The sequence below is a fragment of the Lutra lutra genome, chromosome 7 (genome assembly GCF_902655055.1).
Source record: "Lutra lutra chromosome 7, mLutLut1.2, whole genome shotgun sequence".
NCBI classification, from domain to species: Eukaryota; Metazoa; Chordata; class Mammalia; order Carnivora; family Mustelidae; genus Lutra; species Lutra lutra.
The window spans coordinates 17,854,625-17,877,830 of record NC_062284.1 but is presented as its reverse complement, the minus strand read 5'-3'; the positions used below and the strand labels follow the sequence as shown (position 1 = coordinate 17,877,830).

At 49.2% G+C, this 23,206-nt stretch overlaps 2 protein-coding genes across 5 annotated transcripts in view; one reads left to right on the top strand and one right to left on the bottom strand.

Moving 5' to 3' along the window:
• ADAMTS17 (ADAM metallopeptidase with thrombospondin type 1 motif 17) overlaps positions 1 to 13,209 on the top strand; it is a 336,604-nt gene extending 323,395 nt beyond the window's left edge. For all 4 annotated transcript variants that reach the window (XM_047738521.1, XM_047738519.1, XM_047738520.1 and 1 more), the window contains 2 exons: positions 8,993 to 9,170; positions 10,307 to 13,209. In XM_047738521.1, coding sequence (XP_047594477.1) covers positions 8,993 to 9,170; positions 10,307 to 10,476 — 348 coding nt within the window. In that variant the 3' untranslated portion in view covers positions 10,477 to 13,209. The remainder of the gene's footprint in view (positions 1 to 8,992; positions 9,171 to 10,306) is intronic.
• Positions 13,210 to 21,129: 7,920 nt separating this feature from the next.
• On the bottom strand, positions 21,130 to 22,041 carry LOC125103897 (hypoxia-inducible factor 1-alpha-like). The gene is given in 1 exon segment (XM_047735881.1): positions 21,130 to 22,041. A coding segment is annotated over 1 exon segment (912 nt).
• Between the last annotated feature and the right edge of the window lie 1,165 nt (positions 22,042 to 23,206).

Here is a 23,206-nt window from a genome sequence, read left to right as displayed (position 1 = left end):
CTTGGGAGGTCAGGGGAAGGAGTGAGCACACAAGAGCCTCTGGGCTGCAGCACCCCAGGGAAGAAGTCAGGGAGAGCCTCTCGCTCCTACCTTGCTATACTGTGCTGTCCCAGACAGCTGGTAGATGCCTTCCTGTGCTCTGGGCAGGGAGACAGGGCTTTCAGCTCCAGGGCCTTAGCAAGAACGAGAGTGGTTTGCTATAGAAAGTGTTTCAGCCTACACCACTTCCAAAGTCTGCACCTCCTTTCTTGGATGGGGCCTGCCCCCACATCCCACTCTGCAAGGCTGGCCTGCCTGCCAAGCTGGGGGTCTGCAGCCAAGTCTCTGTGATTCAAGCAGCATTTCCTGAGCTCCTTTTCTCAGGAGAGAATGTTCCAGACTCTGTCCTGGTCAGGGGGGTTATGAGAGTGGACAATGACCCAGCCTAGGTACGGACCAACAAGGAACCAATGATATTAGGCCACACTCAGTCACCTGGTTCAGTGTGCACACTGTGCTGTGGGACCCAGGCATCCTCTGCCTGGATAGCTGTGGATGGGGTTGCTGGTGGAGAGTGATGCTCTTTCTTTTGGGCTCAGCGGTAGTGGCCCCTGACATCCACTGGTGCTTTAGAATTAACAAAGTACATTAACTCATATTATCTCATTTGGCCCCATCCCCATTTTACAGATGAGGAAACTGGCTCACAGTGCTGATGTGGTTTTTTTGTTTTTTGTTTTTTGTTTTTTTTCCCAAGGTCACACAATTAGAAAATGGCAGGGCTAAGAGTTTGGTCCCTGCCCTCTGACTCTTAATCCACCTTTCATTCAGGTGCATAATAATGTCAGAGCTTTAGATTCTGAACTTGAAACATGGAGGAGCTGAATTCTAAGATGCCTGCAGCTCGAACCATCACAGGCATATGCTTGTCAGAAAGTCAAGTATCTGCTTGTTCTCTCTCACAACCTGTTCCTCCAAGGGCTCTGTATCAGTCATTCACACTTTAGTATAAATCTCTCTTCTCTCTGAGGTCCTGCCTGTTATCTGCCCTCATTTGTGAAATAAAAAGTTGAGTCCTTATTAAAAAGAAACTTGCACATCAAAGAGGAAGTATGTGAGGCATCAGCAACATCAGGGCCTTTTTCTGGACTGTGTGAAGCCATACCATGCAGGCAGCCAGCACTCTGCATGAAGATAAGAGAGCCAGTCCTCCATTCGATGTTACTCATAGGAGTATAAGCACCCAGGGAAAGGAGGGTCATCACGTTTCATTGCTTTTCAGAGCAGGGGCAGAAGGGAGAGGGCAGACTACCCCTTTGGTGTGGAGCATTTTGCTTGGGTGAACAGAGCCTGCCACCAGGTAACAGAGTTCCAGAGAAAAGTCTAGAGCCCGTATCTGCTCAGTTGAGAGAAATGAGCTTCCAATAGAGCAGAGGAGCCCCCAGAAATTGCCAGGACAGGTGCTTGCATGGAAGTGAGCTAATCGTTTAACAGCAGATGCCTTTGCCTCCTCTCTTGCCCTGCTGTCCCTCCATTGACCCAGTGACCATTGTCAAACTAGCTGCCTTTGTGTGGAGCAAGGGGTCAGAGAGAGGGGTGGCTCCCCTGCATGGCAGCCTGGGTTTTAGCCACTACCTGGACCTTGCCGTTAAAATCAGAGAAGCTATTGTCTCTATGGAACACACGCTCTATCGGTGACCCCCAAACAGGGCTTGTGGTCAGGAGGACACAGGTCCCACATCCCTGCTCTGCTGTCTCTCATCAGACTCCCATTTCTTCCATGAGCCTATCAAATATTGATGTCTTACAACAGCTTTTTTTTTTAAGATTTTATTTATTTATTTGACAGAGATCACAAGTAGGCAGAGAGGCAGGCAGAGAGAGAGAGAGAGCAGAGAGAGAGCAGAGAGCCCGATGCGGGACTCGATCCCAGGACCCTGAGATCACGACCTGAGCCGAAGGCAGCGGCTTAACCCACTGAGCCACCCAGGCGCCCTTTCAACAGCTTTTTGAATGTGGCTCAGGTCCTGTAAAGTGCCTGCACATGGTGACAGTGTGTGTAGGAGGCAGGAGGCAGGCTGTAGTGCTTGCAGAGCACCAGGGCCAGCCTCCTCCAGCAGGAGTGGAAGGCCTTTCACACAGTCACTAATGGGCTGAGAGAGCTAAGCTACCAGAGTGATCACAGCTCCTACCTGAGGACTGACAGGGACAGTGGCCCTGCAGGGTCCTCTGCGCCCCAGGCTCACAGAGCACAATCAGGAGCTCTTGGGATTACCAGACCTTTTGGGCTTTCGGGGTCACCTTGACCTTGGGGCTCCCCAGCTGTAAGAACCCCAGCCAGAATTTGTAGGTCAGCAGGTTGCAAATTCAGAGACACTGGGGAAACCCCAAGCTAAGGCTGAGGAGAGGAAGGAAAAACAGTTTGAGAGGGAGTATGAGTTGAAGGGTGTGTGTGTGTGTGTGTGTCTGAGAAAGCATTTCCAGTTTCAAGGCTGGAGGAAAGACAGTGGGGATTTTCATTACTGTTTAAAACCTGCTATTTCAGGTTTCAACAGCTTCCGATGGTTGCAAGGCTCATGCCAAGTCTGGGGGGAAATCTGTCAAAAATGCTTTTGAAGTGCTTTTGACATTTCACAAGCCAAGTGCCTTTCAGACACCAGCAGAAAATGGAGTTAGCACGAGGGTCTGCCCTTCCCCCACCCCCGCCTCAGGCTCTGCGAGCCAAACCTGCCCGGCAGAGCACAAGAACGTGGGGCCCTCACGCTGGGTCGGTGAGGGCTCCCCCCTTGCCAGCTCTGCTGCTCACCCCAGAGCCCGGGGAGGAAGCCTGGCCGCCCCCGCCACCGTCGGAACCTGGGCTCCGGCAAGTATCGAACATTCCTGCAGCGTTGGCATCTTCCTGAGGTTTTTACGACCTCCGTTAGCTAACTCTCAAAACACCGCTTTGGGATCTGGTGTTATTTATAGTCGTGATTTTACAGCTGGGAGAAGTTGAAGAGAAGGCAGACCTTGCTGCAGAGGAGCATGTCATCGAGGCCGGGCCACCATGGGATGACAGAGACCCGGTTCCTCCCTGCTGGGGAGCCCTGTGGCCCTGGAGGAGGTTAGGGCGGGGGGCAAGGGGCTGGAGCTGTCACTGGGGAGAAGCTGCAGGGATACTCTGGGCCTCCCATTCCTCTTCTCTGAAAGGCAATGTGGCGTGCGCATGTTTACTGTGCACCTACTATGTTCTGAGGGCCGCGCTGGCCGTAGCCACTGTTAGCGGGACGATAAATGAGGACTAACGAGAGTGACATTAAGCCCAGGGCTCAGCACATGGTAGGCATGCGGAAGGTGGGCCCAGCTGTTCCTACTGCTGTCATCGCCGCCGCCACCACCGTCATCATCACCCCTAAAGAAGCCGGGCAAGGAAGCTTTGCACCATGTCTCGCTGTCACTTGGGTCCGAGGGTCCAAAGGCCTTCCCCAGTTTTTTAGGGAATTCTTGTTCACAGCCACACCCGAATGAATACCACGAGCCCATGGATATGTCCAAGTCAAAGATTTCTCTCTCTGGCCATAAGTCTTTTGCTCCCCAGGCGCCAGAATTTTTCATTCTGTTATTGCTTTTCCAGTGAACAATTACACCCCCCCCCCATGTGTCTTTTACTCCCCATCCCAGCTGGGGGACTGCCCGGGGCTGGGGGCCGGGTCACCAGGCCTTGTCTGTGGTGCACAGCTGGGGAGGGGGAACGTGAGGGGCTGTCCTCCCTTTGGGTCCTCTGGCGGGGAGCTTTCCCCTCTGGATTTATTACTGCTTTGTTTCTTTGTTTCCCCAGTCTCAGGGAGCCATATTAAATGTTAATGTTATGAGCGACCTGAAAAAAATACCCCGCAGTGAAAGAGGACTTCCAACAAGACCAGATATGTTCTTTATAGATCTGTTTGCTGGGATTTTTAAAAGTCCCAGAATGGCTTCACAGCGATGCTTGGGGCTAATCCAGCTCTAGCAGGAGACACTGTGGTCTCCTCCCTGTTTAATTAAAGCTGAGGCAGAGGGGAGGCAGGAGGAGACGGAATTCCTTGTCTGTGCCCCCTGTGTTATCCTGAATGGCAGCACACTCAGGTTACAAGGGGCTGCTGCGCCCCTCGGACTTGTCTACAGTCATGTTCGTTTTCAGGGTCAGATCAGCTTCTAATTGTGCTCCCGGAGGTTATCTCTCGCTGAGCTGCCAGATCAGGGCCAGGCCTGTGGGGCCTGGTGGTGGGTGTGGCCAAACCCCCAGAGAGCTAAGCCCGAAGGCCAAGCGGCTCAGCGCCTTTTCCTGGGCTCCAGGGATTCCCTGGTCCGTTCTCTCTGCTCTTGTCCAAGCACTGACTGTTAATAACAGTAGCACTTGCAGACGGCTCCCTCGCTGCTGCTCACCTGTTCCAAGCTATTGTTTGTGTTTTTTTTAAGATTTTATTTATTTATTTGACAGAGAGACATGGAGAAAGGGAACACAAGCAGGGGGAGTGGGAGAGGGAGAAGCCGGCTTCCTGCCAAGCAGGGAGCCCGATGCGGGACTCAATCCCAGGGCCCTGGAATCATGGCCTGAGCCAAGGGCAGATGCTTAATGACTGAGCCACCCAGGTGCCCCTGTTCCAAGCTATTCTAATCATCGAAATCATTCTGCAAGGAACATTTTATTATCCTCAAGCCACAAATGAAGAAACTGGGGCTCAGACAGATTAAGTAACTTGCCCAAGGTCACACAGCTAGTAAGTAGGGATGGACTGTGCTAATAGGTCTGTCCTTCCCCTGCTGCTCTGTCCCTAATAAGACTCCAGTCAAGGAGAGTGTGGTTACCTATGGATGTTAGGCCAGTTCTTTCTCCGGGCTGGAAAATTAAAAGCCAGTGACCCTGTGCTAGGAAAGATGGTGGACCTGGGCAGTAACCTGACTTCTTATTTCCTGGCTCACATGGAGGCTCTAGCCAGTACAAACCAAATTCATACAGGAAGATGGAATTTGGTCCATGAAATGGGGCAACTGGAGTCCTGTCCCTCCTTTGCCACTTACTACATGGCCTTGGCCCAAACACTGACCACCCCCCCCCCCCAGCTCAGTGGCCAGCAGCCTCAAGATTGTTGTGGAATGTTCCACACTATTGTGGAACCTTACAAGCGAGCCCACAGGACAAGCAGACACACCACCTGTATACACAGGGCTGTCATGAACACACTCCCTTCCTGCCCCCCCACACACCCTCCCCCTCCGCAACCGGCCTTAGAGCCGATGAAACAAGATTAAGAACTTTCAGAGGGGAAATCATTTTTCAAGGGCAACCCCAAACACCTGAGTTTTACAATGGTCATCGATCATTTTCAGGCAGAGACCTTGTCAGTTTTGCATTTGGTTTGAATAGACCCACAGGATTGAGTTCTTGCCCTGATTTTTACATACATAATAATGACACCTGCAAAAGACATTGAAGCCCTTCCTGATGTTCCTGGTCAGGAAATGACTCAGCTGGGCTGACTGCCCAGCCAGCAGGGCCTTGGGTACCTTGTGTGGTCAGGGGGTGCCATGGGAGCGAGACAGGCACAGCTTCAGAAGCCTTCTCCACTCACCAGTGCAGTTTCCTGGGGCCCCAGCCACCATCTGTACCGCTCCAGAAGAAGCCCCTCTCCTAGAAGGAGTATGAAGACACTCAATTCCTAATTCTCCCTTCTCGACGTGTCTCCTGCACCAGGTGGTTCCAGGGCCTGTAGTCCGAGTCAACATCGGGGATGAGAAAAGGGATGTTAATGTTACTCCAGATCAGCACGCAGATACCTCTTTTCCCCACTTGCGTAATTCAGTGCCAAATAGGCAGATACCAGGTCCCAAGTACACAGTAATCCCATTTTCCCAGGAAGCAAGTTTTTTTTTTTTTTTTTTTAATTTTACAACCAACTTGACATATAAAAGTCTTTAATGGTAGAGGCAGACAGGTCAAATGCCTACCTAAAATATATAATTCATTCAGGTCATTACACATGCATATTTAAAAGTTTATACTTATCTTTTAACTTAGAAATAGTGCCAGTTTTCTCCATGTAATAAAGTCAGACCTGATGAAGCTGCTGGGTGTACGAGGTCAAAAACGAGTGCATCTGAGCAGTTTTATAAGGTGCAACCTAACATTTGCTGCGTCTGCCCTCATCATTACCCCCTCCACCTTCTGGGTCCCCTGTTGGCCAGCATAGGACCTGTCCCCACTGAGTTCACAGAGATGCTGTCTCTTCCGGAATCTGTAAGTGCTGCTCTTGCTGGACAGGCCCTCATGACCTGGGGTGTCGCTTAGCGCTGTGTTTGCAGGACTTTGCCCTGCATTTGCATGGCCATGCTCCGCATCCTCGGGATTTCGGAGTGCGTTACAATCCTTAGGCTTTTCCTTCTTTCATTCTGTTGGTGTGGATCCCAGGCTCTTTGTATAACCACTTACCAGCTTGCTTTTCAGTGATTCTTAAACCTTTTTTAGCTCATCCTCCTCATTTGTGACTATGAGTCATGCCTCTGGGAGACAGTTATATTTCTTTTGCTTCCTTTTTTTTTTCTTGCTCCCCAAGTGATCACACTACGAATAATTAAAGGCACCCCTTATCCCTGCCCCTGAACTGTGAGAGCTTTTGTTCTCACGAAAGTATATGGCAACTTCGTCTTTTCCAAGAATAATTTTGAGTGAAAGCCATCTCCCCCTTTTATTCGAGCATACCTGTATAAACTCAGCAGGGTGATAGCTGGATGTCCGTTCTTGCTTAATTACACATTTTTGTATATGAATCCTCACCGGTTTGTTGTTAAGAAAAGAGAGCTCATTATACTCTACTTAGGACACTGAGCAGAAGTTCCAGATAAATCAGAGGTTCTCAGTTCTGGGTGCCCCTTCTAGAGATGGATTGGTCTGGGACATTGAGGTTTTTAAAAGCACAACAGGAAATTCCTGCCACAGATCCCAGCTCCCTCCTTGATGCCCTCCAGGTGGAAGTCATGTTGCTATGGCAGCCATCCCATGTTCCAGGTATCCTCTTGGTGGGACCCTGTCATATGGCCTCATCCCTCCAACCTCAGCACCCCTCAAACTTCCCTGGGTCCCAGTGCTAACTCCTGAATCCCAGGAGTGCCCCAGTGTCAAACCCCTGCCTGGTTTATCTAGAAAATAGGCTATTAAGGAAGACACAATGTTGAGGCCCCTGGAGCTGGCCGTGTGCTCTGGGGGAGGGTGCCTGTTCTGGCTTGAACATGCCAGAGCCCACAGGGAGGGTTGCTTATGGCTTCCCCACCTCTTTTTTGATTTGAAAAGACTGGGACCCCTGCACTATTCTCTCGAGATTCCTAACCCTTCTAAAGTAAGAAATACAAAACAAAAACAAACGAACAAAAACAAAAACCAACAACCAAGATCCTACTTGTCAGACTGGAAAGCAGAGGAATTCACTGGGTGTGCACAAGCACTTTGGGGAGCAGACCATGCCCCTTGGTCACAGCCGGTCCCAGCAGTCTCCCACTGATCCAGTGCCTGGTGACTCCTCACAGATTTCCCCCTCCCCCGCCCCGAGGACAGCCCTCCTTCCAGCACAGGTCAAGGTCAGACCTGACAGGGAGAAGATGGGGGCACATAATCCAAAGGGACCTGGTGTCACTACCCCATGTGGGGTTCGGAGGACAGGCCCGGCTCCCGTCTCTGCCGGCATGAACCCCAGCTGGGCTGTGGCTCCAGAGGTGTTTGCTTTATTAAAGTTTTGCAGAGTGCTCTCAGAACCCCATAAATCATGGGTGGCAAGGGGACCCCAGGTGGAGAGAGTGCACCTGTGCACCTCACTCTCCAGATGGAGGAGACTAGCTTATCAGAGAGAGAATTCCAGAGAGAGAGTTCCCGGGGCTCCTGGGAGAGCCAGCAAGGGCCCAGGAGCTCGGAGGGCAGGATCAGGGCAGAGGGGCCGAGGAGCTGGCGGGTTCCCTGTGGAACACTTTATAAAAGGGTGCAGAGAGGGATAGGAGGAGGACAGGAACTATATGGGGAAGTCCTACCAAGTGCACTCAGTGGGAACCTGGGATGTCTGCCGAGCTAACTGGGCTGGTTTGGCAAACCCAGGTCTACAAGGACTGGAGATGCCAGCAGCTCAGGCCTTGGTGTCTGAGTTAAAACCATGAGCCACAAATAATCTGTGACTCCAGGATGAAAGGTTGCACTTCCTTTTCTCCCACTTAATTCTGGGCCCCAACTCTTCAGGCTTTCGGGAAATTCAACCCCACCCATGACTGAGCTCGCCTTTACATCCAAGGCCAGGGGGAGATGCCTGAGGTCATCATGCCCAGCACCTTCTGGTGCCACCAAGCTGCTTTGTCTGCTAGCTGGAGAATTTGGAAGCCCAGCTTTCTGCTTGGAACAGGATAGAAAGGGCGGGAAGTAAGATGCAAGCCTCATAAATTAATATTTTAGCAACGATCTTGTGTCTTTGCTTGGGCTGCTGAGATGAAATACCACAGATGAGAAGCTTAAACAACAGACATTTATTTCTCACAGTTCTGGAGGCAGGGAAGTCCAAAGTCGAAGTGCTGGCCAATTTGTTCTTGGTGAGGGCCCACTTCCTGGCTCGCAGATGATTGCTTTGTCACTGTGTCCTCAAGTGGTGGAAAGTCAGTCTCTGGTCTCTCTTCCTCTTTTAAAAGGAGCCTAATCTCTTCATGGAGGTTCTGCCCTTATAGCATCATCTAAACCTAGTTACCTCCCCAAGCCCCCCCCCCCAAAAAAAAATACCAACCCATTAGGAGCCAGGGCTCCAACATGTGGATCTGGGGAGACAAAGAACATTCAGTCCGTAACATCTTGAAACAGGCGTCTATCAGGCAGCTGGTATGCAGCCAAGCCTCCTTGTCCTGCACTATTTCAAGCACGTGGGAATGACATTCGGGGGCCAGGCACAGGGGCCGCTGCTCCGTGGAGCCATGGTCACAACCACTCGGCCCAGGTTCGGCCCCCAGCTCAGACCATCTCTATTTCTGGCAGTGCTCCTCAACCTGCGGGAAGGGCCTACAGTCCCGCGTGGTACAATGTATGCACAAGGTCACCGGGCGCCATGGCAACGAGTGCCCCGCCCTCTTGAAGCCAGCGGCCTACAGACAGTGCCACCAGGAGGTCTGCAATGACAAGATCAACGTGAACACCATCACCTCCCCTCGCCTCGGTGAGTGGCCCCAGGCTGGTGGGGAGGGCACTGCCACCCTCAGCCAGCTAGTCCCTGCTGGTGGAGGGGTTCTAGAAGCCAGGAAGCGCCCTCCTTGGGGCTGATCCCAGCCCTGGAGAGGCCAGCATTTGTCAGCTCTGTTGAAGGTTAGAGGTTTCAGAGATGGACTTTTGTTCTTTGTCTGCAAGCAGCAACCTCAGACACAACACGGCGAGCACCCGCTAGTCCCTCTGCCAACAGTGAGGGACACAGGATGGTCCCCCAATAAGGTTTTGGGGCTCCTGTGCATGAGGAGGGCAAGGGGAGGTGCGTTCTTCCAGAAATGAAGGAGCTGGGGTGTCATTCACGAAACCTTGGGGATGTGCACGTGCGATTTTCTTTAAGCTGAAGCTCGAGAAGAAAGCAGGTGTTGACAGGTTGCAGTCTTGAATTCGGTGGCATGGGAGGGAGAAGAGGGACATTTAACACCAATTTAATGATTCCTTTTAACAGTCTCTCCTCCTCCAAATAGAAATCGCTAAGGAATATTTTCCTACCCAGAGCCCCATTCCCTCACGTTGGAATGCAGCCAGGAGGGGGGCTTCTAAGTTGTTTCATAGACGTGGGGGTGGTCTTGGAGCTTGCAGAGGGATCCCCCAGCCTCTGTATGCGCAAACTTCCTTGATATGCTTCAGACCCCTCCCTCTGGCAGGACCTTCTCTCCACAAGATGACCCTGAAGGAGGTTTAGACCACTTGTGCCATTAGCTTCTGCTTCAGTGGCCCTTTGAGGCCCACTGCCGCAGGTCATTCTGTCTCCTAAATGCCAGCAGGGATGGCGTCCTAGGCCAAAAAGCAACAGTGCATACCACTTAGCTGGGAAGCGGGGTGCGCAGTGCCCTTGTCCTGAGGAAGCAGCCAGATCACCGTGCCCTGCCAGGTGGTCAGGTGAGACCCGCGAGTGCCATCCCCTGTAGAAAAAAGCGACATCCCGTGGCCCCGGCAGGGGGCCTGTTTCCTCGTGTCCGTGCAAGGCTCCAGCATGTGTGAGCGAGGGCAGCCCCAGAGTCAGACCACGGGCCCTCTCTGTGCATGCATCAGGATGTCCCCAAGCCGTCCGTAACCCCTGGGCTCTCTCTCCCCCCACCACACCCTTAGCCGCCTTGACCTACAAATGCACACGGGACCAGTGGACGGTGTACTGCCGGGTCATCCGAGAAAAAAACCTCTGCCAGGACATGCGGTGGTACCAGCGCTGCTGCCAGACGTGCAGGGACTTCTACGCAAACAAGATGCGCCAGCCGCCTCCGCCGTCGCTGAGCTCATGACACGTGGCCCAGCGGCCCCCCAGCGCGGCAGCGCGTGGCCTGCGTGCTAACGACATGGCAAGCTGAACGCCCACCTGAGAGCACACCAGTCCTGCGGCCGGGCCCTCCCCACCCCTGGAGCACACCACCACTCACCCACGAGGCTGTCCCAAGAATCTGACTGTTATAGAACTGGAGCGTGGACTTGACGTTTGCTGTTAGCGCTTTTGTACTTAATATATTGTTAATGGCCACTGGATGGCTTTCTACAGTAAGGAAAGAAATAGGCATGAGTCACAAAATTATTGTCCTTTCTAAGGGTCTGTGTACCTCAAAGGGAACACCTCTGATGGACAGTTGTCGAAAGAAGAGACGTCCCTGTGCACTTCTGTCTTGGCTTTCTTTTGACATTTGAATTCCCGGTGCTGGATGTGCTGGGGGGATTATCCCCCAAATGAGACATTTTACATGAAAACTGGCTTTATTCTGAAAGCTGGCACCACCCTGGAAGGAAGGACGGATGTCAGCAACCCTCTGCAAAGGGCTTCTCCTGAGAGGCCTAGGCTGCCGGAGCCCTTCTTGACCACATGAGCATCAGCACTTTGCCTCTCGGCCCATCTCTGAAAACACATTCTCTAGATCGTGGGCCTTGTCTTGGAAGTCTTGTCCCTGACAGTCTGAATCTCTGTCAGCCAAGGATGCCAAGACCACATGATTCTGCATACCACCTGTGTTGGGAAGAATATTCTGGAAGTGTTTGGGTTTGGGGAGGCATCTAATTTCTATACAGTCGACCACATTGGGAAACAGAAAAGTCTTTCTCTAAGGTGCTATGAAATGGGACGTATGTTAATTTGCGGGATGGGACTGCTTCCTGGCATAAAGGTGAGCCCTTCATCCGGGGCGTATGGCCCCTCTGCCTTCTGGGGGCCTCTGCTCCAGGCAGTGCTTTGTAAAACTTTGCACCTTACAAATGGCTTCCCATTGACCTTGGCCATCTACCTGAAGTTGATTCTTTCTAGAACCTCTGGCTACTTTGCCCTGGCCTGGGACAGGCTTCCTCCAGAAGCCACTCAGCCTCATGTGCCAGGATCCATGGAGGACGGCCCCCCTTGCAAGGATCGTGGCACAATCACCATGCCTTCCCATAGCCCAGACCTTGCGGGGCCCGGCATTATCACACTGTTGTCATTGACCCATCTTCTTAGTAAGGCAAGGATGACTCTCAGAAAAGCATGAAGAAAGCCTTTCCCTGCTGCAGCCCCTCAAAGCAGAGCTGCGCCCTCTCCAGAAGCCTGGGCAAATGACAAGAGTACAGAAGACAGTGGGACCCCACCCACTTTTGGAGCTGGAAGGGAAAGACTCTAGAAGCCAAGAGGCCTGTTTCGCTCACCAACTTGGTGGGTGTTTGATGGGTGCTTACATTCAAGGACTTTACCGTGATAAACACCCCCTTTGCCTCCGTGATTGCAGACAGGAAGTCTCATGTATGCCAGTCTCCCTGGGGTCATCTCCAAGGACTTCCTGACTTATTGGTGCTGTGTTTATGTATCTGCTTTTGTTTTTGATGATGTCACAACATTAGGGTTAGCTTAAGGCTGTTTCAATATATGATTTTTCATATTCCAGAGACAGAGAAGTGATAGGGATGGCAAGAAATGTGTGCGGTTCCACTTGAATCATGAGAAGTTTCGAGAAACCTGCTTGGGTGCTGTGTTAAGGACTGAGAGAATGCCAGGATGGAGTGATCCACCCTGCAGTGTAACCCCCGCCCCCCACCCCGATGGTTGCACCAGGGCCTGTGCAAGATGCTGTCCTCCCCAACTCAGGCTTGGGCACTAACAGAATCCCTCCAAACCCCGTTTCCACAAAACCTTCAAATTCATGGGGAGCTAGGGTTCCATGTTCCCCCAGCCCCCAAACATATGAAAGGTAGCAGCCTCAGATCCTGAGGAGCAGAGCTAGGATGGCCAGCTAAGGAAGCCAGGCAGCCTTGCTTGCTCATACGCACGCTCGTACCCAAGTTGGGTGAGCCCATAGGCGAGCCCTCTCCCTGGTGCCTCTGAATTACCCCCCACTGGCTACCTTGACCGTGTCCACTGGATGCATCTGGCCAGGGCCTCACACCTTTAAAATCCAAAATAATTGATTTGACTTGGTTCTTATTAAACACTCCATTGGTTCCCCCAACATCGGTGTCTTTCTGACCTCTTTTAGCTCACGCTGGCACTGAAATTCCCCAGCCCGCCTTCTGTTTATGGCACGAGCAAAGATCAATGTTAGCGAAACCAGCCTGGTGCTCTTCTTCCACTGTGTACAGAAGACATTGAAACCCTGTGATCACAGCAGTGACGTTTCTTTATTAACACTACCCTGTACTGTCACTCGAGTACTGTACCTTTTTGATTGCACAAATGTGTTACTAACTGCAGAGTCTTATGACCTTATGGTGCTACTTTCGTGAGTACAAATGAAACCCTCTCACTTGACCATGGCTTGATATTATCAGAACACAGGGAAGATCCTCGGTAGCAATAATATGATTGCTTTGCTCTCTCTTCTTCGTTTCAGAGTCAAATGTATATATTTTCCATTAGTTAACTTACGTTACGTACTGTACCCATGGTATTTTTGTTTTATTTTTTGGTGCTGGTTTTGAAAGAAAAAAAAAAGAACAGAAGACAAACATTGGACACCACTGTAAATGAAAAATTAATCATTTCATTGGAAGTGAGTCGAACATGTTTTAATAAAATGTTTTTCCATAACAATTTTAAGCTGTCTGTGAAGTAAAAGACAAAAGCCAGTCCTCGAGGGCTGACAGAGGGCGGCCTGTCCTGCAAGTGGCCCCGTAGCAGCTAGCCTGGAACGGCGTCCCGACCACAGCTGTGGACGGTGTCAGAAGTCACTGGTAAATGTGGTTCTGGCCAGTGGCTGCATCTCCCTGAGCAAGTACTAACAAATCATCCTGTCCCGGGCCTCACCCCGGTGTGGTTGCAAAGCGCTGGGTGGGGACACAAAGGCCTGACAGCTGTGCTGTGAGTCTGCCTCTGATGCAGAGCAGAAGCCACCTTGCTCGCGGAGACACCCATGCTCCTTTGGGGTGCAGCGACCCCTGGTGCAGGCGAGGGGGGCATTTCAAACAGAGCCTGGGCCCTGGTAATGCCAGAATGGGCACCAGCTCCCTACAGCCTTGCTTTTCTATCTTTAGCCCCTCCATCCCCCACCCTGCCCATAGCTTCCCTCCTCATGCAGGGATGAGGAGCAGTCTTGGCCCTGCCATCCTCCCAGGCTAAGGACATGGCAAGGTTACCACACCGTGGGACCCCATCTGAGATTGACACAGAGCAGGGATGTCACTGCTCCTTCTTCTGGGTCAGGAGGTGGCGGTACCTCTCCTTCCAGAAGCAAGGAGAAAAAGTTCCCCAGCCAAGAACGTGGAGCTCCATTCAACAGAGAAGGCCTCCTTTGAATGTTGGAGCAGCCCCCAGAAATTTCCTGAAGCAAAGACCATTTGTTTAACAGACAGCAAACTGCCCACAGCATCCCCAGTTACCAGGAAAACACAAGCCTGTTGCTGGCGTTCATTCTCATTAATCATCAGCCACCTACCTCAGAGACCTGCTAGTATCGTCTCCTCTTTTCTCTGAGAGCTCTGATCTCTCTGGAATGTCCAGCAGCCCTGGTGGTACATTTCTCCAGGAGCAGCTGCGATTCCCGGGTGGCCCTCAGTTGGCTGTTTGGTGGGTGAAATGGACAAGCTCTCGGTCAGCGAGTGTTGAATGGGTTTCTAGTGGGAACCAAGCACTCCCTGGAACTGATGAGAACACAGAAGTAGCAAAGACCAGCTCAGTAGCCCACAGCCCCACTGAGCAGACAAGCCTGGAGTCCTGGACAACAGAGAATGAGTGAGAGCTGCAGGAACTTTAAGAAAGGAAAGGTCAAGGCCTCCTTTGTGGGTTTGTTGATTGGCCTCTGGACACAGGCTAGAAGCAGGGGGATTGAAACTTCCATGAACTCTTCAGACCACTCCACTGGCTCGTGCCCCCTGTCCTGCATTAACACTATCTTGTGTCATGTGACCTTTAGATATTCCATTGCGTCTTGTCCTCAGCAGGCCCTATCCTTTGGGACATGCTGTTCTTGTACCTTCTGGATCACTGTCTCCTGACTTTTGTCCTCCTCTTGCTCCTTTCCTAAGTCTCCTTTCTTTGCCAGCTCTAGGCCATGGAATGCCCCAGGGCTCAGCCCTAACACCCTTCTTTCTATGTACTTTCGTTTTAGGTCGTGTCACCCAGACCCGAGACTTTGAGAACCAAGCATGTTCTGGTATCTCTCCAATTAACATCTTTGGTCCTGACCTCTCTCTTGACCTCTATCTTCATACACCACCTCTCTGTGTGCACAGGCCATCCCATGGAAAGCTCTGGGACTGGGATGACTCTTCAGAGTTATCACAAATCTGAGACATGGTGGGGACAGCTCACCTCTGTCCATGCAACATTAGCTGGGGTGGTTCAAAACACAAATAGAGGCCGGGATTATGAGATGGCTCCCCTGCTTGCCTACCTGGCCAACAGTGCCGGTCTTAAGAACCTCAGCTGGGACTTACAGCCAGAATACCTACAACATGACCTCTCCAAGGAACTGCTGGGCCACCCTGAAGGATGATGGGAGATTGCACTGGCCAACACTCTGAAAGAGAGCATGACTTTCATGACGGCTGTGTCACCCCATTAGACAACTTGAAAGTTCCATGGCATCACATCCATCATCCTCTGATAGTTAAGGCAGTCACGAAGGCTCACATTAAGTTCAAGGGGAGGGGACGAAGAGTCTGTCTCATGCTGGGGAGCATGGGAAGGCTCCGGAAGAGCAGATGAGATGAGAAATGTTTAGCCATTTGGAGGAATATTCACATACTCTCAGACGCAGAATATGCTCACCCTTCCCCTAGAGTCTCATCCCATTTCAACATCATCGTCGAGGTCAAAGCCCTGGATTTCATCATCTAAGTCAGGTGCAGGTGCAGGTTGGCTTCCTTCTGTGTGCAGCTCCCTCCAGGAGAGCTTCTTGAGCACTACTTCTCTCAATCTAAAGATGAAGGAACTCAAAAGAGACACTGCCTCCTCCCAACCTCCAGCATCCAAGAGAAAATGGTGGGACAGGCATGGGAGAACCAGTGTAGATACGCTCTATTTAAAAAGGAGGAGCAGGGGTGCCTGGGTGGCTCAGTGGGTTAAGCCTCTGCTTTCGGCTCAGGTCATGATCTCAGGGTCCTGGGATCTAACCCCATGTCGGGCTTTCTGCTTGATGGAAAGCCTGCTTCTCCCTCTCTCTCTCTGCCTGCCTCTCTGCCTACTTTGATCTCTCTCTGTCAAATAAATAAAATATTTTTAAAAAATAAAAAGGAGGAGCAGGAATGGATGGTGTATCTTGTCAAGTGCTTTTTCTGCATCAATTGAGAGGACCATGTGGTTCTTCTCTCTTCTCTTATTGATTTGTTCTATCATATTGATTGATTTGCAAATGTTGAACCACCCCTGCATCCCATGGATAAATCCTACCTGGTCATGGTGGATAATCTTTTTAATGTACTTTTGGATCCTGTTAGCTAGGATCTTGTTGAGAATCTTGGCATCCATATTCATCAGGGATATTGGTCTGAAATTCTCCATTTTGGTGGGGTCTTTGCCTGATTTAGGGATCAGGGTAATAGAGGGAACATTCCTCAACTTCATAAAATCTATCTATGAAAAACCCACAGTGAATGTCATCCTCAATGGGGAAAAGCTGACAGCCTTCCCTTTGAGATCAGGAACATGACAATGATGCCCAGTGTCGCCACTCTTGTTCAACAAAGTACTAGAAGTCCTATCAACAGCAATCAGACAACAAAGCGAAATATAGGGTATTCAAATTGGCAGTGAAGAAGTCAAACTCTCTCTCTCCACAGATGACATGATACTTTATATTGAAAACCCAAAGGACTCCACCCCCAAACTACTAGAACTCATACAGCAATTCAGTAATGTGGCAGGATACAAAATCAATGTACAGAAATCAGATGCTTTTTTATACACTAACAATGAAAATACAGAAAGGTAAATTAGAGAATTGATTCCATTTACTATAGCACCAAGAACCATAAGATACCTGGGAATAAAGCTAATCAAAGAAGTAAAGGATCTGTACTCGAGGACTACAGAATGCTCATGAAAGAAATTGAAGAAGACACAAAAAGATGGAAGACCATTCCATGCTCATGGATCAGAAGAATAAACATTGTTAAAATACCTAGACTGTCTAGAGCAATCTATACTTTCAATGCCATTCCAATCAAAATTCCACCGGCATTTTTCAAAGAGCTGGAGCAAACAATCCTAAAATATGTATGGAACCAGAAGAGACCCCAAATTGCTAAGGAAATGTTGAAAAAGAAAAACAAAACTGGGGGCATCATGTTGCCTGAGTTCAAGCTTTACTACAAAGCTGTGATCACCAAGACAGCGTGATACTGGCACAAAAACAGACACATAGACCAGTGGAACAGAGCAGAGAGCCCAGATATGGACCCTCAACTTTATGGTCAAATAATCTTTAACAAAGCAGGAAAAAAATATCCAGTGGAAAAAAAGACAGTCTCAATAAATGGTGCTGGGAAAATTGGACAGCTACATGTAGAAGAATGAAACTCGACCATTCTCTTACACCATACACAAAGATAAACTTGAAATGGATAAAAGGCCTCAATGGAATCCATCAGAATCCTAGAGGAGAACATAGGCAATAACTTCTTCAACATCGGCCACAGCAACTTCTTTCAAGATATGTCAGGGCGCCTGGGTGGCTCAGTGGGTTAAAGCCTCTGCCTTCAGCTTAGGTCATGATCTCAGGGTCCTGGGATCAAGCCCTGTATTGGGTACAGCAGAGAGGCTGCTTCCTCCTCTCTCTCTCTGCCTACCTGTGATCTCTGTCTGTCAAATAAATAAATAAAATCTTTAAAAAAAGAAAGGATATGTCTCCAAAGGCAAAGGAAACAAAAGCAAAAATGAACTGTTGAGACTTCATCAAGTTCAAAAGCTTCTGCACAGGAAAGGAAACAGTCAACAAAACAAAGAGGCAACCCACGGAATGGGAGAATATATTCACAAATGACAGTACAGACAAAGGGCTGATATCCAAGATCTATAAAGAACTCCTCAAACTCAACCCACACAAAACAGATAATCATGTCAAAAAATGGGCAGAAGACATGAACAGACACTTCTCTGAAAAGGATATACAAATGGCTAACAGACACATGAAAAAATGTTCATCATCACTAGCCATCAGGGAGATTCAAATCAAAACCACATTGAGATACCACCTTACACCAGTTAGAATGGCCAAAATTAATAAGACAGTAAACAACATGTGTTGGAGAGGTTGTGAAGAAAGGGGAATCTCTTACACTGTTGGTGGGAATGCAAGTTGGTGTAGCCACTTTGGAAAACAGTGTGGAAATTCCTTTAGAAATTAAATATAGAGCTTCCCTATGACCCTGCAATTGCACTATTGGATATTTACCCCAAAGATACAGATGTAGTGAAAAGAAGGGCTATCTGTACCCCAATGTTCATAGCAGCAATGACCACAGTTGTCAAACTGTGGAAAGAACTAAGATGTCCTTCAATGGACGAATGGATAAAGAAGATACAGTCCATATATACAATGGAGTATTATGCCTCCATCAGGAAGGATGAATACTTTTGTATCAACATGGACAGGACTAGAAGAGATTATGCTGAGTGAAATAAGTCAAGCAGAAAGAGTCAATTATCATATGGTTTCATTTACTTGTTGAATAAACACAGAGGACATGGAATAACATGGAGGATATGGGGAGATGGAGAGGAGTGAGTTGGGGAAAATTGGAGGGGGAGACAAACCATGAGAGACTGTGGACTCTGAGAAACAAACTGAGGGTTTTGGAGGGGAGGGGGAAGGGGGGTTGGGTGAATCTGGCGGTGGGTATTATGCAGTCAAATGCTCTACCACTGAGCGGCGGTGGGTATTATGGAGGGCACATATTGCATGGAGCACTGGGTGTGGTGCATAAACAATGAATTCTGGAACACTGAAAAAAAAAATTTAAAAATTAAAAAAAAATAAAAAGGAGGGGCAAGGGAGGCACATGGCAGCTACTGTCCACAGCAGTTCTAAAGTCCAGCATGGCACCTGTGGCCAGCTCCTTCAGTCCCAGCCCTACCGCCAGCAAGTGATTCTCCCGGGACTGCCTCCAGAAGCCAGCAACACTTTGCTGTTTGTCATGATTCATTCTTAACGGTAGGGGAAGCAAAATGCAATCAAGTGCTCTTCCCTTTGGAGAGGATGTCCTGGCATGCTCCAGACCTGTGGACCTCTAAACATTTCACTGATGACATGTGTCATTGAATATTCACAGTAATTATCTCCCACTGCTAGAGCACAAGTATCTCACTAAGGCCTCCAATTTACATGCCTCTTCTTGCTTGTCTGATCTCATTAACAGGATATCATGGATACGGTGGGTCAGTGTGGATTCTGTGGAGGGTCTGTGCAGTTCAAGCCTTCTGGGGCTATGTTATAACAGAGTGTTAACATAGCCCTCGGAGGAGACTGTACGTGATGGCTACTGCTGGCTGTCTCACATGATCGTGAATTACTCTGGTCTTTCTCTCCTGTAGAGATGGAATATAATGCATTTCCTAGCTTCATCATCATATATCTTGTATCTTAAAACCTGGTTGATCAGCTCTAGAAAAAGTACATCTGGCATAGCCATCCATTTGTGGCTAATTCTACCACAGCGGTTAAGACTGTGGTAGTCCACTGTCGTGAGACAGGACCAAATCTAAATTTTGTAGGGGCCCGACTGATGACTTTGATGGGGATATGATGGGATAAACTCCCTTGCATTCTTCAGGTCTTTCAGCATGACACTCAAATATGCCATCCTCCCCGGGTTGCAATATTGCTATCGACTTGCCTTCTTGCCTGGAGAGGGGGAGGCAGTTTCTCAGGCTTCCACTTGGCTTTCCCCACAACAATGGCACCTTATTCCACAGGCCAAGTCATCCGTTCCAAGTGCACATTCAGGGACAGGAGAAATGATCACTGGGTGACCTAAAGGAACCACTGGGCCCATTATGAACACAGCCTGGATCAAGATTCCATTTATTATCTGAACCCCATCCCCCTTCACTCTTAGAGGGGACCATGGTAAGACTCTGGGTCCCCAGCAGCAATGTCAACTTGGATCCGGTGTGCAGCATGTAACTGATTGATGGTTAAATTAATCACACTCAGCATTTTTATCATCTTTCTCCAATGCATCAGTAACACCCAGTAACAACCACTGAATTTCTTTGCTTGTATCTTTCAAATGACTGAGACATTACGCCACCGTGAAAGTTTTCACCATTTCCCTACACCGATGCCAGGAGCATGAGGTCCTTTGGTCTAGCTGGCAGGTGATGTAGCTCCAAAATCCTATTCTAGGGTCTGCATCTTAGGATCACTTCTGGCACCAAATGCTTTGGTTTGGGTTCTTGGGAACCGTCTCTGAGGTGGCGATTTTATTGGGGGGAGGTTCACGGGGAGGGGTGCTCAGGAATACTGTGATGGCATGAGAGAGTCAAGGTTGGGTACAGGGAGACATGAAACTCTGGTGCAGTCACAACAGCTGGTGCCATAGGGAGCTTCGGAGATGGAATGGCCCTTTGAAGTTGTCCCCTGTTAAGGCAAGTGGGTGGCCCTGGCTGACAGCTGCCCTGGAGAAGATGGAGCCTTAAGAGTTAGCTCCCTTGTGCTGAGGGCAAGGCCTGGGGATGGCGCTGTGGGTCAGCCAACACTGCCTAGGTTTTAGAGGGAGATCTGTGTGGCACACCATAGCTCCCACTGCAGGCCGCAAGCTTAGATCTTACAAAATTAAATTCCCAATTTCCTCCTTCTTATAAACCCTTTCCTTCCAGAGACTTCCTCCTCTCAGTCAGTGGCACCACTATCCACTAATGTCTCACATCAAAACTTCAAGGTCATTCTTGCTTCTTCGGTTTCCCTTTCTATCCCAGGTTCAAAGCAGGCATAAATACCACTGGTTCTATCTCCAAATTATGCCTCTAATCTGTCTGCTTCTCCTTCTGTCTCTGCCACCACCGTGCACCAAGTCACAGACCTCCACCAGGAATGCAGAAGCTTCCCAAGCGCCTCCCTTCCTCCTTTCTGGATCTTTCCAATACATTCTGTGCACACCAGTCAGAGCGATGTCTCCCGAACATAAATCCTGGCATTCTCCCATTTAAAACCCTTCAGTGGCTTCTCACCCCTGGAGTTTTCTCATCTCATAGCCCTGTGTGATCATGCCCCTGCTGTCCTCACCTCCCACATGGTCATGCACACACCCACATCAGCCATACGACCTTCTTCCCCATTTGGGGCCTTTACAGGTCCCATTGCTTGTGCTGCTCCCACACATCCCCAGCCCCAGTTCTTCCCATGGCTGAATATCTACATCTCTCATGTCTCAGCTGAAATGTTATTCCTCAGACAGACTTTCCTTGAACTCTGAAGTCACTGCCTAGTCATGGCGGCCATCTTTTTTCCTTCCTCAGTGCTTGTCTTAACCTATCATTAGTCTGTTAACCTGTTTTGCTAGCAAGTCTGCCCATCTAGAAAGTAGATGTTTGGTGAGGCTGTCCGACTTCCAGTATCACTGTAAGGTGATGTTGTGGTTCTAGTAGTTACTTTAGGTATGTGGGTAGGAGATGGGGATGCAATCAATATTTTAATGTCTTCTATACCATCTTTTGTCACTGTTTTTAATTCATCAGTGGTAGCAGTGGTACTGGTACTGGTAACAGGAAGTTCCTGCATTTGAGTCGGCTGGAATACTGTAATTGTGCTTGCACTTTGAGGGCTTGTAGAACTGCTTTCCAGTGGTGACAGCTGATCGAAGGAACATAACTGGAAGTCATCATCCATTGGGATATAAGGAGCTAACATCTCCAGGTCTAAATCAGAGTCCTGGGTGGAAAATGGATTCTTTGCTTCTGTGTCTTCAGCAAAAAGTTTCTCTACCAATTCCAGCTTAAATTCATTGACCATATCACTATCCACATCAAAACAATATTCACTGGGACTGTTAGGCTCAGGTGAACTTTGTCTAGTGCTTCCATCAGTAGGACTAGCTGGCTGATCTTAAATCTGGGGCATAGTAAAAGACAGTTGCAGTGACTCTGGATTTGGCTCTAATTTTAACACAACTTCTTGATTGAGTGCAGGGTCACCACTACTTCGAAGTGGCTTTGGAGTTTCAGAAGCAGGTAATGGAGACATTGCCAAATTTATATTCTGTAATTTTTCATTGGATGAGGGGAGCATTACATCATTATACAATGGAACTTCCTCAAGTTGTTGGTCATCAGTTTCTGTGTCATTGCTGCCGAAATCTAAAGATATGATTGTGTCTCCAGCAGCTGGGGCCTGCAAAGTTAAAGCATCAGGTTTCTTCTTAAGTTTATCAAAGAGACTACTTGTATCTTCTGATTCAAGCAGAAAACACATGACTCCCGTGCCCAGCACGTGAACGCACTCAGTGAACTCACTTACCCCTTTGCCGATTACAACTTATATTACTTAGAGTATTTTCAGGTAAGTTCAGGATTATACCAGAAGATATTTGTACTGGATGAAAGAAGTACACTCTAAATTCAATGATTTTTTTTTTTTTTGCTTATACCTTAAATGATATAAATATTTGGACAACTAGCTTTATTTAAGTCAATGAAAACAAGATGTTTGCAGTTTTTCTGGTTCTCCCCCTTGTCAGCCACTCCTTGCCAACAGAGACAGGTGTTTCCAGATGGTTGCCATGGCGATCTAGAAGCTGTTTTCTCTCCTTTTCATCTTATCTTTGGAACAGGAGAGTGACAGATTCGGGAAGCAAAGAGGCTGAGGTTTGGGCTTGACGTGGCGCCACCATCTGGTGTTTAACCCTGAGGCTCCCAGAGTTGTCAGGACGGGCGTCTGTGCCTGCGGGCAAGCCCTGCAATGTGGGTGCTCACTGGGGGATTTCCTGGATGAGGGACATTTGTTACTCCCCCATGCACTATGAAACTGTCAACCCCTTGATTTTGAAGCCCTTCTCAGAAAAACAACCCCTTCTAGAGCCCAGGCAGCTTCGGGCCAACTGGTGGCCCAGTTGGTTGGGTATCCAACTCTTGCTTCCAGCTCAGGTCTGATCTTGGGGTCGTGAGATGGAGCCCCATGCCGGGCTCTGCACTCAGCATGGAGTCTGCTTGGGTTTCTCTCTCCCTCTTCCTCTGCCCCTCCCCACTCGCTCGCTCACTCTCTCTCTCACTGAAATAAAATAAAACTTAAAAAAAAAAAAAAACCCAAGCAGCTTTGGCATTTCAGGGGCTAACTTTCAAAAATGACAAAGAAATTAGGTTTTCCTCCTGGAATTCCTCAGGAGAATACTGGGATTTCCCTTGGAAAAGACTAGCTACTCAGGTCTGGGGGACTCTGTCCTTCTATAGGAAAAATGTAAATGACCCAGTGAATCGAAGTGTCCTTTGGTAGATAAAGCCCAGTCAAAATGAAACAAAACTCCTCTCTGGCAGAGCGATTAGGGTGCAAATCAGCCCATAGCAGGGCTGCCTTGCCACCCGCCTGCCCACCACTTACCTACGGTTCAACACACAGATGTTCCATGCACAGATGTGTAGTT